Source organism: Talpa europaea (assembly GCF_964194135.1).
Source record: "Talpa europaea genome assembly, chromosome: 15".
Taxonomy (NCBI): Eukaryota; Metazoa; Chordata; class Mammalia; order Eulipotyphla; family Talpidae; genus Talpa; species Talpa europaea.
The window spans coordinates 18,855,296-18,870,639 of record NC_140083.1 but is presented as its reverse complement, the minus strand read 5'-3'; the positions used below and the strand labels follow the sequence as shown (position 1 = coordinate 18,870,639).

At 35.0% G+C, this 15,344-nt stretch overlaps 1 protein-coding gene across 1 annotated transcript in view; it reads right to left on the bottom strand.

Moving 5' to 3' along the window:
- The window catches only part of EEA1 (early endosome antigen 1), a gene marked incomplete at both ends in the record, with an annotated part of 228,466 nt that overhangs the window by 53,956 nt on the left and 159,166 nt on the right, over positions 1-15,344 (bottom strand). The window contains 4 exons of the mRNA XM_084255965.1: positions 1,857-1,922; positions 2,011-2,065; positions 6,846-6,973; positions 11,083-11,208. Coding sequence (XP_084112091.1) covers positions 1,857-1,922; positions 2,011-2,065; positions 6,846-6,973; positions 11,083-11,208 — 375 coding nt within the window. The remainder of the gene's footprint in view (positions 1-1,856; positions 1,923-2,010; positions 2,066-6,845; positions 6,974-11,082; positions 11,209-15,344) is intronic.

Sequence of the window (15,344 nt, the reverse complement as noted above, 5' to 3'; positions counted from 1 at the left end):
CATTTTCCCCAAAGGTAAATTTCCTACAAAAGTAATTTATACCTTGTACTGTGAAGAATTTGATTTGTAAAATGTGATATAATCATCTCAAATAAACAATTTCCTCTCTCTTTTCAAGTACAGAAAATAATACAGCCCATGTTTGATTTATTGCCAATGGCATTTATGTAAAACAAGAGTAAATGAACTATAAATATTTTTAAACTAATAAAAACACCTTTAATGCATCCTCACTTATAAAAACAGAGTAGTAATAACTTGCCCATTCATTGGCTTTTCTTTCCTACTCTAAAGGACAATATTGATGAAAGAGCAAAAGAGTTCCAATGTACTAAGAAATCATTAATTACTTGTAAAAACATCAGAATGATTATTGAAGGGCATCCATTTTCCTCTTACAAGTGAAAACTGTATATGGATTTGGTGAAATTGATTATTCTATGAATCTTTGTGCAATTTGAGTATTAAAGTCAATGTAACTTTGTACAAAATGCATAACTGGTCACATTTATTCAACAAATACATTAAACTATAGACTCTAAGATAGCAAGTGAATCTCACTCAGTGATAGCAATTTTGACACCACTAAGATTTTTCCTATTTTTTTCTATTTATTATTCTTATGTACAGTAACAGAATTATATGTGTCTGGTGGCATGTACCATGTAAGTATTTCTATTGTTTTTTAAAGTCTAACACTGTTAGATATTAAACTAAAATAGTTTTCTACTACAACAATTCTCCATGTTCATTACCTTCGCTAGTATAAACTACAAATATTGATTATAGCTTTTCCCCTACTGAAAGGCAACTTAGTGATCTCCAGTTGTCACAAACACAAATGCTTTGAAGAGTTTCACCACTGTTTGAAACTGTATTTTTTAACTAGTTAGGCATATAGTCAGAATAATGTAAACTGGTCTAAAAAAAATAACTAACTCCCAGGTAACTAATTCTTTTTTTTTTTTTTAAGATTTACTTATTCATGCATACAAGAGCTGGAGTACAGGTCAGACATGCGGGGGGTGAGAGGATTCACCAGAGACAGAGTGGGGAACAGAACAGGCAGACTGACTGAAATACACTGTTGAGGGAAGCAGTGGGTGAGACAGGAGAGTTCTGCTGCACCATGTGGGTATCCCCCTAATTCTTTTTTTTATATTAATTTTCATCATTGTTCATTTTTAAACAATATTTGCTTCCCTCCACCCCATTAGGTGTAGTCCCCATAGAGTTTCTCCCACCAAAACACCAGTGCACCATCACCTCAGTCTCCTGTGCTCCTCCCTACCTCTCTCTGATCCCTCTCTCCTCCTCCCCTGCAGGATGTCTCTGGTTTATAATTGTCTGTTTTTGCTTTGTTGTGTTTTGTACTGTTGTTATTTTTTTACATTGATGTCTTATTTGGTTCCCCTATATTCCAGCCTAATTCTTAATGTAGCATATTTAAGGGGTTACACTGGGGCCTCCCTGGTGGCCTAGGGTGTAAGTCTCAGTGCTATCACTGCTATGCACTGAATTCCATCCCCGACCAGGGAGCTAACCCACATATGGCACAGCAGACCACTCCTGTCTCACCCGCAGCTTCTCTTAGTAGTGTATTTTAGTAGATCTGCCTGTTCTGCTCCTGCTCACCCCCCACAGCTCTGGCCTACACCCCAGTTTTTCTACCAAGGGAAAAAAAAGTTACATCTGAGTTTTCCATACATTTGTTTGTGTTTATTTGAATTACAAAGGATATACAATGTAGGCTACTAAGTACAGAAAAACAAATTATTTATAAAAGTATTAAGTTTAACTCCCAACAATAAAACAAACTATTAACAAACACATGTCAAGTATTTAAAAGTAATTACTTGCTGTTGCAGCCCTTGAAATTTTTCTAATTCTTTCTTTAATTCTTCTGAGTACCATTTTTCTTCCTAAGGGAAAAACTTTAGTTAGTAAATTTTAAAAGATTTACTATCAAAAACACTGAAAATAAACAAGTATAATCATTTATAATATTACCTTTAGAGAAGCCTGTAGGTCTTGAACCTCTTGTCTAAGTAGTGTTATATCATCTCTAAACATATATGTGAGAAAAGGGAATTAATAATTTTCTTTACTTAATAATCCAGTTATAACAAATCATTGCTCGTGACTATGTATTAATACTTTATTTTTCCTCAATTCTTAAAAAACTGCTCTAAATTGTGTATATATATAGTGACATATATATAATCCTTAGAAAATAATTTAAATCCTAGAGCTCACTGTTTATAATTGGAAAAACACCTTATCATAAAAATGATAAAACTTGTCAAATGCCTGCACTAGAAGCAAGTGCCTAAGCAAAAAGATGCATCAATGACCTCCTATTGCAGATACATAAAATCTGAACTCATTAACAAAAAAACTCACAATCTAACGCTGCCTAGTCACTCTCCTCCCCGACTCCCAACTTCATTTACTCAGCTCTAGTGACATTGGCTACTTTCTGTTCCGTGAGTGTGACATGCTTTTTCCTGCCAGAAACCTCTCAAATTCTGTTCTCCTCAACAAAGAGCCAGTCATGTCAAAGAATGATGAGCTGAAACCATTCTAAGCCCCCTAATGCAGGTGAGAGATCCCATGAGAAAATTCATTTGAAACAATTCTAAAAATCAGGAACATCTTCCCCTGTTGGACCATGAAGAGCAGAAAAAGAATCTCCTTGCTCCATGTGACCACCAATAGCTGCCATGGTAGAAGATACAGAACTGAAATGAGGGGATTATGAATACTCAAATGAATTCAGGATGTGAAGAATAGAAGTGGGGCCTCTCTGGTGGTGAGGGGTTAAAAACACAGCGCTATCAAGCTTTCACCAGCCACTGCAACATGAGTTCGATCCCTGGAGGCCAGCCAGGGAGCTGACCCACATGGCGCAACAGACCTCTCCTGTCTCACCTTAGGCTCCCCTCAGCAGTGTACTTCAGTACATGTGCCTGTTCTCCCCACTCTGTCTCTGGTGAATCCTCTCACCATCACTCCCATACCTCTGGCCTACACCTCAGTTCTTATAAGCATAAATAAATAAATCTTCATATTAAAAAAAAAAAAAGAACAGAAGAGGATTAGTTCTAATAACAGGGAAGACCTAGAAGAGACCAGCGCAAGGGTAAAAGATAATGGGACATATTGATGGGAGAACTGTTTTCTAGAATGGGAGCAGGAATCGAGAATAAACAGATCGTCATCTTCCATCTGTGAAATATAGTTAATAGGAGAAAAGGAAATTGCCAGCAAAGAGAAATGTAAATGATGGAGAAAGGAGTCCTCTACCTTCTATAGCCATTCATATGCAAAGAATTCTTTCCTATTCAAAAGACAGTTGTTATCTACACCACAGTTGTTATCTACACCACACTCTTAAGTTGTTTAGTCTAATGAGGGAAGTAAATAATGTAAACAAGAGCAATAAGCTATTATCAGTTCTATGATAGAAATAAAAACAAATTGAGTAAATAAATCCAAAGATTTGTTAGCAAAAGGAAAAAATTTTCTTTTTATTGTATCTATATGAGATGATGGTTCTATTGTGGTAATCACCTCATATACAAGTAAATCATGTTGTACACCTTAAAATGATACAGTGATCTATGTCAATTATTTCTCAAAAAAACTGGGGAAAAAATTAAAACAGAGACACTGCTATATAGAAGAGGACATCATGATGAGATAAATGTTGACATGAAGTCTTTAATCTCTGAATACTAAAGAAAATTAGATAATAGATACCTATTACTGTTGCTGATTCTTAAAATTTGCCTTTTCTTTTTGTGACATTTTCAATAGTTTTTATTTCTCTGTTCTGTGTGTATATGTGGTCTTATGAACTAATGCGATCTGTGGAAACCAAATGCCAACTGTAGTATACTTAATCTCTACATGTGTATGTATGAAAAATTGTGGGTATGTTTTAAGTTATCCCAACTTTTTATTAATCTTCCAACATTATAACTGAATGGTTCATGTTAAGTTAAATGAAATTCCACGGAAGATAAAAGGAAATAATTTCAATTCAATCTCGAATTGGGTAAGTTCAACTGCTCCAATTAATCTTTTTAAAGTGATACAGTGAAAAGGAAACCCTCTTACACTGCTGGTAGGAATATAAACTGGTATCTAGTCACTATGGAAAGCTGTGTGGCGTTTCCTCAAAATACTAAAAATGGATCTACCACATGACCCAGCTATTTTACTTCGCATAATCTACCCAAAGGACACAAAAACACCAATTCAAAAGGAAATCTATACTCCCAAATTTATTGCAGCTTTAGTTACACTAGCCAAGATATGGAAACAACCTAAATGGCCCCAAACAGATAAATGGATGAAGAAGATGTGATATATGTATATATATATACACACAATGGAATACTAACCAGTGATCAAAAAAGATAAATTCATGTCATTTGCAGCAAAATGGATAGAGCTAGAAGGGATTATGCTAAATGAAATATGTTCAGAAGGAAAAAGATAAGTATCACATGGTTTCACTTATATGTGGAATACAGAGAAAGCAAACAAATGGTCAGGAAAAAGACAAAACTTGTAAGCTGACCATAGATGTAAGGTATCCAGGAGAGGAGGGGAAGGGATCAAAATGGAGGCAGAAAGAGCACAAGGGACTGTGGTGCTAGATCACAGGAGCTATGGTGGTGGGAGAACTATGAGGACTACACCTGAGGGGAGAAATCAAATACTGTCTAAAAACCAACAATAATGTAAGAAAAAAAGTACTGTCTGAAAATAAAGTAAAAAAGATTAAAAAAAAGAAAAAGACAACATAACAGATAAAGTAGAGAAATATAAAAAATAAAAAGTGCTATTTCAACAAATTTATCAAAATAATTTGCCTATAAAAATCTTTTAATATGTATAACATACAAAACAACCTGTATAAAATAAAACGAGCACATCATTATCTGGCTTTAGTAAATGGATGAAAAGATAATGCTACCTTTCACCAAATAATAGTAGAAAGGAAATACAATGAACCCTGTTTTCAAAATGTCCTCTGGAACATCTAAGTCAAGATATCTAGTAGGTAACTTGGGAGATAATTCTAGGTTGGAGATGTAGTTTAGGAGCAAGTCATGTATGTGGATACTTCTCAGGTAGAATACACGGAGGAGAAGCAAACAAATTTAAAAAAAAATGATCATAATGGTATGATGTCTCAAAAAAAGTTTAAAAGAAAAAGAGAAAAATTTGGTAGCACCAAATTTGTAGAGATTATGGCAGTCTATAGAGATGGTTGATACTCAAATTCTTCCCTTCCAAATGCAAAAGCTATTCCTCCATTGAGAGTTTATTTCTTGGCCTCTTGACTCTGAGCTGGCCCTCAGACTCCTGAGTAGCCCTGTGGTTACTGTGACCAATATAATGTGATAGAAATGACACTCTGACACTCTTAAATCCAGGACTTAAGAAGATTGGTAGTGTATGCTTCTTTCTTCTTGGAATGCTCTTTCTTAGAACCCAATTGCTGGTCTGTGAATAAGTCCAAGCAGCCACATGGAGAAGAAGCTCAAATGAAGGAGAACAGAGGGTCCTGGCATATAACCCCAGCTGAGCTCCTAGTCAGCACCCAACACCAGCTCCAATCATGAATGTGAGGCTTTATTGGACCTTCTGGCCTTCCCATCATGTCAGTCTACAACAGTTAAAACAGAAGAACCATCCAATCAACCCAAAGAATCATGAGATGTAATAAACTTATCAATTTAAACCACTAAATTTAAGTGTATTGTTACAAGGTAATAGATTGCCAAAACCAAAGTCAAATAAGATAAGAACTGAAAATAATCCAGGTTTGTGGCCTTTGAAGGAGCAGTTTTAGGAGAATGTTAGGGCAGAAACCAGGCTTCAGTGAGCTAAAATTGGAATGGAAAGTTAGAAAGCAACAGCAAGGGTAGGCTGTGGATGTTTTTAGGTTGAAAGCTCATATATTGAGCATTGTCTAATACACAGCTGGAAAAGCAACTCTGCTAAGTTGATATTAATATAAAAACATTTAAAATGTGACTTAACAAGTATCTATTTCCTAAAGATGACAAAAGATTAATATCCAATATTACTAACACATGAAATACTGAAGAGCATTAATAGTCATGCTTAAGGGAAGAGTCATACTTTCCTAAAGCATTGGATATTCTCACATATTTTAAACAAATTAAAACAACCATGTTTTATAGTTCTATATTATCTATAAATCACAAAGCTATATGGTCATAATATTTTTCTGTTACGTGCTATTTTTTGTGTTACAGCATATTAAGTGAGAAACTTTTTTTTTTTTTAAGAAAAAAAAAGCATAATGAATTCAAGTTTTCTTTCCCATTGGGAATATAAGACAAGAGTCCTCACCAATAGCTGGAAAAAATCATGTAATTACATTTTATTTTCTTTAATTCTCAACAGTCAGGTAAGACTGCCAAGAAGTAGAATATGTATATGTGCTAATAGTTATGTTGGTAATTGTAAAAGATTGATTTTTAATACCTAGTTAAATACATTGTTTTAACAACTTATTATAAAATCTTCTAAACAAAGCACAAGATTTCTTTATTAAACAGAATATATGCTGAGCATAATTTAACGTTGTTTTGGTAACTCACAGTTTTCATTAAAGACAACCTCTGCAGACAGAGATAGTTGCTGGTCAAGGGCAGAATAGGATATAAAAATAAAGGAGGAAGACCATAATAAGTGGGGACAGATTTAAAAACACTACGGATTTCACAAGTTATTCATGATTAAATAATGGCACCACATATATTCATAACAGAATATACTTCAAAACTGTTATACTGTACCGCTTCAGAGCAAGATTAGTCTCTCCTCCATGACTCGAGTCATTACCAGCATCATGAACTGCTTCATAGTGTTTGAAAAGTTCATCAGCAGATCCAAGGGATTTCATACACTGGGGACATATGAAACCCTACAGAAAGAGGCAGGAAAAGGTTTCAAATAGTATTTAATATAGCAAAATAATTTGTATATTATGAAATAGTCAAATATCAAATCCACACCAATGATGTCATTAAGAAAATTATAATTTGTGGTATTAAGATCAAATTCTGGTATTGTACCTACATCACAGTCTATCACAGTAGACGTTAACAAACTATAAAGAAAACCCTCACAACAATCTTTTTGGTTGAATAAATTAATGGCTAGAGTATTGAATTCTAATCTTAAAAATTAGTTCTAATCTAGACTAGTTGTAAAGACTTAGAATAACATCCCTCTCCCATAATATCCTCATTTGTAAGATACATCTTCTCCAATCTATTTCATAGGAAAAAGAGCAAAGGTTAAGAACAAGAAGCATTCTGACCACTGAGGAAAAAGGTAATAGAGCAAATAACTCATAATTACCAAAGAGTATGTATAACAGCTAAGAAGCATTCTAGTCATAAATTTCCTTGCTAACCTAAGATTAACACTGCAGAAGCCTAAAATTAATGCAGCATTCCATAAAGTATGAAAAACACAAGAAATTCCAAAACTATTACATGGTTACGGCATACAACATCCTGCATGACTACATGACCTATTCAGTCTGATCTCTGGACACTTCTCACTCTGTACTACATATTTCAACAATACTAAAGTAACGATGTTATTACGAACACATCATGGTATCCCACACTTCCCTGTCTTTGCATTAAACCATATTTTCCCTCAAATACTATTCTCACTAGATTGTCATGTTTCTACATTCACTGTAATACACAATACATTGAAGCCTTACACCTATGTCTTCCCAATAACTACAGTGCTATTTCAAACATACTATATAGATATATTTTTTGTGTGTGTGGGACCCTGGCCAGCGGCCGGGGAACGAACCAGCGCTGCGGAAGCTGCGGGCAGCCTCGCAGCCCAGCGCTCAACCTGCGCCACCAGGGGAGGCCCACTATATATTTTTTACAACCTATGTTTATTTAATAAAATATCAATGAACCTGGCAGTGTAAAATTTGGTGAAAACACAGACCTTTGACAGCTTATAGATTATAAAGCCCTTTGATGGAGCTAAGCATTAACTACTCTGAACACATAAAAACTAAAAAAATAAATAAATAAAACTCTGCTCCTTCACTGGGTGCCATACAAATAGCACGCCCTCGTTTATTATTTATGCACATTATGTGAAAGAATCAAAGCTCACTAAGAACTGGGGCTATACACATGTAACCCAAAACATTACCAAAGCCATAACAAGTACATATACATAAAGAATTATGGGGAACAAAAGAGAAGAGGTATCCAAATCTGCCTATGACAGCAATTAATGTTGTACAAAAAGTACAGATACATACCTCTTATATGTATGTGACGCTGGAATTAGGTACTAAAAATGAGTAGGAGATTACTTGTGAGGGAGAAAAGAGAGACATTCAAAGCAAGTGGAGAAACACGAACTAAGGGCAGGAAGAGGTGTGAATCACAGTCACAATGCATATGGGAAAAAGTGTTATGTTCTGATCACTGAGCCAGAGTAAAGGGCAGGGGGGGATGACAGTTAAATGAACACAATGACTCCCTAGGAAACTCCTGAAATGAGCATAGACAGTAGTAACTGAGAATGTGCTATGGACAGCAAAATAACGCCGCTAGGCTACAGAGATATTTGGCATTTAGCATTATCAGCTGAATGAATGCTCCCAGCCAGTGGGTTAATCTATGTAATGTTATGCTCTCTTTCTTCACAACCATTATTATCTACCATCATGTTCCATAATTGTTCTATTTTACACTTAATTTGACACCCTATAACTTCTGCCCAATAACTGCTGGACCACACTAGCCAACATGCCTTGAGTGCAACAGCATATGAACCCCTATAATACTTAGTCCATCATTTCTGTGTCTCAGCTTCCACTAGTAACTAGAAGGCAAATTATAGGGTTGCTCAGAAAATATGGATCCAAACTATACTATTTAATCTTCACAACTTTGGCTGTTTGATAATTGTCTCTACTTCCAGGTTTTGGCTCTAGACACCTAAGGATCCAGAAAGCTAATGATCACATTAAGGTATGCCATACATCCTTATGACTTCCAAATATTTAGAAATTCAGTGATATATATTTAATTATAGAAATATTCTACCTAAGTGAATTTTCCATGTGGTTAGAGCTTGCATGCTGACATAAAACTTGAATTTAGGGACATTTCTTATATAAATAAATCTCTCAAAAGTACACATGTACTTCCTTGTCTTCTTAAATATATATTAAACCTGTTTGATGTCTCAAGGGCATAAATATAATCAGCAAATGGATGTCTTCCATTCTATTAAAGCTGGCAAGCTTCTTTAATTGCTGTACCCACATTTTATGTAGTTTTTCCTACACCCAGTTTTGCATTTCAACAAACATTTCTAAAAACTACTTGCATGCCATTTCTAGCAATGTTAGCCGTCTGTGGATGATAAGGGCAGATTAAAGGGGAAAGTTTATTTATTAAAAATACATCACTCATTTAAAATAAGCTCAGAATAAGTGCCTGAAGGACGTCACATGAATAGAGTGTATGATCTTCTTAGTTCACAGACATTGTAATTCTGGATATTAAAGTCTAATTCTGAATATTAAAGACTCCTCTATTTTTCCTAAACAAGGGGATTGAAGTTGCTAATTTCAATAATTTCCACACAAGGATTGTAAGCAAACAAATAGTAAAAATAAGCAAACAAAAAATAAAAAAACCAAATAGTTAAAATAAGAGACACTGCAGCTAAGAACCTAACTTAATACTTATGATATCCCTGTTGTACCAAGTGTCCTTCCAGTTAAAAGGAAAGTTCCTATCTAAGTGACAAGTAGATGCAATTGTCACTTTTGATAACTAACACCTAATTAATAAAAGATGACTCACAGGTTCTAGAAAGAAGATAACAGGTAAATGCTAAGCAGAGTTCCAAGATTCTTTTATGCTTCCATCTTTGCTCAAACTACTCCAGCTAGTAGAACAGGTGCTCTCCCATATGCAGGCACTTTCCCCATCACCCTAAAGAATGTCTAATTTAACTGCCTGCCCGTTCAGTTTTTTCAGGAGATCCCCTCAAGCCAAATTAGCTATTGCATTGTTTTATACAAATATTAATTAAAGAAATTTCCTGGGGTAGAGATCATGTCTTAGATGTCTTATCATTTTATCTCCTTTATACCTACATCAAAATAACTGGCATATTAAGGTACTCTAGTAATATGTCAAATAAGTGAAGGTTTGGTTAGACTGTTTTCTTATAATCTTACAGTTGTACTCAGAGAAAGCTTATTTTGTCTTCCATACTACAAAACGTTTCATTTTTTATAAGATTTGAAAAAAATTCAAAAATGCTATGCTCTGCATTTTTAGACTACTACAAAGATTTTTAAAAGGATATCTATATATCATGATCATCTTAAAATTTTTTCCAACCTACAAGTGGGTGATACTTCCCCTCACTGGCCCTCAACCTTAGATATGTACCAGCACAAACTACTGAGAAAAATTTGAGTGATGCACTATTAATGAAGAATATGTTTCATTCTGTCACCTCCCTTAGGTGTGGGGAGTCAAAACAAAGGTAGAGATAGTGATAAACACAGATTCTAATAATGTATATTTTTCCATATAGAGACAGCAGCTGTTCATATGAAAAGTCCTCCTTCTATAAAAGTAAAGCATTTTAACCTGTAACATTTTAATACATTCATTTAAAAATTAACAAAATTAACAACAAAGACATAATTTACAAACATTAACATACATCAATCACTTTACAGTCCAGATCTCAGGGCAAAGGTTATGCAAAAATATTAAACTTTTATATTCACTTACAAATTTACAAAATGATAGATGCAAATAGTAAAAGAAACCAAGCTGACTTCCCAAGAGCCTCTCTTCTTTATTGAACCTTTTTTAAAGCATGCATAATTAATGTAATCCATATTCCCCATAGCATAAAGAGTTAAGCAGCACCAAGGCTAGGAAAAACAAAGCTATTTTGAGCAACCCATAACCAAGCTGCTAAAACAAAATATACAAGACCCACAGTAACACTGGAGTCATTAAGAAGTTCCTGTCCTCTTGTTTCATTTTCAGCGTGTACTTTCTGGTAATGCTCCGACAAATCAATAGCAGTTATGCATCTTTTCATACATAATGGACAGATGAAACCCTGTGAAATAACAACTTTTAGGAGGATATACATAAAAAAAACTCTAAAACAAAATAAAGATGATAAAAATAGACATAACTGGAAAGTAATTAGTATATTTCTTTTTAGTAATGTAAGTGAATTTTCAAGTAGTAACTGTACTAACAGTGGAAGATATATCCAAAGTAGGACCTCAAAAATTAGTTCCCAACTTTATGCTGTAAATTTCCTTTGGTTCAATTATATCACAGTCATCACTTGTTTCCCTTGGAGTACTGCTCTTTTTCTTTATGATACTTTGTCCTTCTACCTCTGCACACTGTAATTAGCAAATTAGTTTTTATTTTAGATGGAGAAACGACTGGCAGGCATAACAAATACCTTTATGTGATATGAGATGTTAAACAACAAAATGCTTATAATGAAAGCAATTTTTAGTCTTCACCATTTTTCCCTATCCTGAGATCTCACCCCCCACACCCATAATTCCCAAGTGACCCCTGCTTTTAATTTCTGAGCCAAATAAAATAATTTTAAAACAATCTCCCAAATTCCCTATGATGAACAATATCTATATTTTTAAATGTGTGCTATTTCACTGATTTAAGTTCTGGGGTTTTGTCAGATAGGACCAGCAGAGGGAGAAGCGAATATAAGGATTGGGAGCACCAGGGAGAAAGTAAATAAAATGAAGACAGTAAGTTATAACATCATGAGGTTTGGTGTCAAAAAGTACATGTGGATTTGAGTCTAACTAATACTTACTATGTGATCTTAAGGAAACCACTTTACCAAATGTCAGCTTCCTAGTCTATGAAATGTAGCCAATACCAGCACATACTCTTCTACAGTTACTGAGTAGTATATAAAATGCTTAGTAGAGTGCCTGAGATACTCAACATTACGAACTGTTTTTAAATGTATAATTAAAAGAAAAGGAAATGAAGCCAGGAAAGGTTGAGAAACTAGAAGAAAAGATGGAAATTAAGAATCTGAAATACTCAGAAAGGACTCTGATAGTGAGAATATGAGAAAGTAAGTTTTTGAGAGGACAGGCAGTTACAGTAATAATGTGGGAGACAGAGTTTTAACAGTTCTGGTGAAACTATTCTGACTAATCATAAGACCGAATGTGCCACCACTGGCTGAAGTAACTAGAAAAAAGAACAGAGACCTTTGGCATTGATAACACTAAAGAACTGGGAGGCTAGGATGATCCTTTAGCCACTAAAATCATTTCACAACAAGGAAGGATTGCAAACAAGGTTCTAAAATAAGCATCAAGAAGATGTGGTACATATACACCATGGAATATTACTCAGCATTCAAAAAAGATAAACACATGCAATTTGCAGCAACGTGGATGGAGCTGGAAGGGATCATGCTCAGCAAAATAAGCCAGAAAGAAAAAGAAAAATCCTGGATGGTCTCACTCATAGCAGGAATCTAGAAAACTTAAATAAGGGACCAGGAAAAAGAATAACTATAAGAAAGACAATATCAAAATCAACAAACAACTATGAACCAGAGACACTCTATGGGGGGTGGAGGGCAAGGAAAGGAGAGATTGGGGTCAAAATAAGGGGGTTGTAATTGTATGGGGAATATAAAAATAAAATTTAAATTAAAAAATAAAAATTAAAAAATAAAATAAAATAAGCATCAAGACTGGGTAGCAGTTAAGGGCTAAGCTTGGGAATAAAGCCTGGATTCACACCACTCTTAGTCATTTGTATGACCTTCAATTTCCTCATCTGTTAATGAGATAACAAAACACCTACTTCATATGGGTCTCCACAAGAAATTAAATGAAATAATAATGTGACGTGCTTATCATAGCACCTGGTACAAAGAAAACATCCAACAAATATTGACTGTCATTAATATCATCTTGTCAGAACAGTCCTAAAGGGAGATTGGCCAGGGGATGAAAGTGAAGAAAAAGCATTCATTTTTTTTTAACTGATGAAAGAGCTGTCTTCTAAGCAACCACATCCTGGTCAAGAATACTCCTTTGAAAGAATGCACTGTTGCCTCTGTTTTTAGATGATCACTTTATGCTGTCTTTCATTTTACCTGGTTTCTTGGCTGCAACTTTCCAGAAATAAGCATTCAATCACTCACTCAAAAAGTATTTACTGAACAATATTACTATACTCCATCTATCATGTTACTGTGCTGAGAACATAAGGGTAAATGAAAATGTTACAAAGTAAAATAATTATATTATTTTACTAACTAACCAAAAAACCCAATCAGAACTACCTTCAAAACAGATTTAGAATCTCAGGACCAGGCCTCCCTGGTGGCGCAGTGGTTGAGCGCTGGGTTGCGAAGCTGCCCGCAGCCTCTGCGGCGCCGGTTCGATCCCTGGCAGCTCCCCGCCACTGGAGGTGGGTCCCACATGGCACGCAGACCTCTCCTGCCGCCCGCTGCTCCCCTCAGCAGTGTGCTTCGGTCCTTCTGCCTGCTCTGCTCCCCGCTCTGGCTCTGGTGAATTCTCTCACCCTCCCGCGCTTCTGACTGTACACAGTGCTTGCATAAAAAAAAGAATTTAGAATCTCAGGACCTCCACTGTTACCACCCTGATCCAAAACACAGTAATGTGTACATGGATCAGTATAATAACCTACTAACAAGCTTTCTTCTATCTTTACCTTACTAGAAGTATATTTTCCACACAGCAGCTCAAGTTTATCTTATAAAAATGTTCATTAATCTGTCACTTTTCAAAACTTTCCAATGGCTTCCTATCTCACTGAGAATGAAAATCTAAAACCTCTCTATAACAGCTGATAAGGCCCGACATGAGGTGGGCCTAATTACCTCACTGACCCACTCTCCCTTGGCTCTCTGTGTGGGAGCCACCCTAGACTCCTGGCTGCTTTTTCAACATGCCAGGCATGCTCCACCTCAAAGACTTTCCACTTGCCCCACATGCCTGAAACAAGCTTGTTCCAGAAATCCAATGACTCATTTCCTCTCTTGTTTTAGTTTTTTGAGCTGTTCCTTTTTTCAGAGAAGTCTTCCCTAACAATCCTATTTGAAATTGCAACCACTTAAAACACTTCCCTATCACCCCTCCCCTGCTTTATTTTTCTCAGTAACATCAACTTTCTCCTACCATACATTTTTATAATATTTGGGGTTTTGCCTGTTGCCACCACTATGATGTAATCTCCACTAGGATAAAGATTTTTTTATTATTTTATTCACTGTCCTATTTCTAGCACCCATAAGAGTGTCTGGCAACAACAAATATTTAATAAATTAATTAACCTCCAAATAATCATGATTTTCAGGAGAATTGGGACTATGGTTCCACAGAACTACAAGCAGCAGCAACACCTATTCCAATATGAGTCAAGGAATGTTTACTGGGAAAATCATCTACAATGAGACTTTAGGAACAATGAGATGGATTGAGGCAAAAAAAAAAAAAAAAAAGAGTAAGTAAGACACAGAGTTCAGCATATGTAAAGGTCCAGGATAAGAGAAAACTTGGCACACTTTACAATCACCTTATTACACATGAATAAAGAGCAATGGGAGATTGAAAAGAAATGAAGCAATATATATAAGCGGGAAACAGATCACAAAAAGATAAAAATAAAAAAAATTCTGGAAAAAGCTAAATAATTTAGACCTTATTCTAAGAATAACTGGAAGGCATTAACCTGGATTTTAACTAAAAAAAGCAGCAGTCTGTGAAATAACAGACACCTGGAGATCCTGGTTAGAATACCTAGGATTACACCCAGTTTACTATCAAAGGGTTATAAACCTAATTTATAAAGGAAAAAAAATTACAACCCATAAAACTAAAATTAAAGAGACATATGAATATATCACAAATGCCAGAAGGAAAAAAAAAAAAAACCCCAAAAGAAGTCTCAATACAGAAGAATTATGAAATATGCCTAGAGAAGAACTTAAGACAACAATTACAATCATTCTTGCTAAATTAAGAAAAACAATGGATAGTGGAAAACCGGAACACAATATAAATTGAGAAAACATAAAATTGTTACAACTAGAGCAAACAAATCTAAGATATTCTATAACAATTTAAAAATACATCAGAGGGCCTCAAAAGTAGACAAATGGAAATAATGAAGAGAATTAGTAAGCCTGGAAACACAGTGGTAGAGATAACA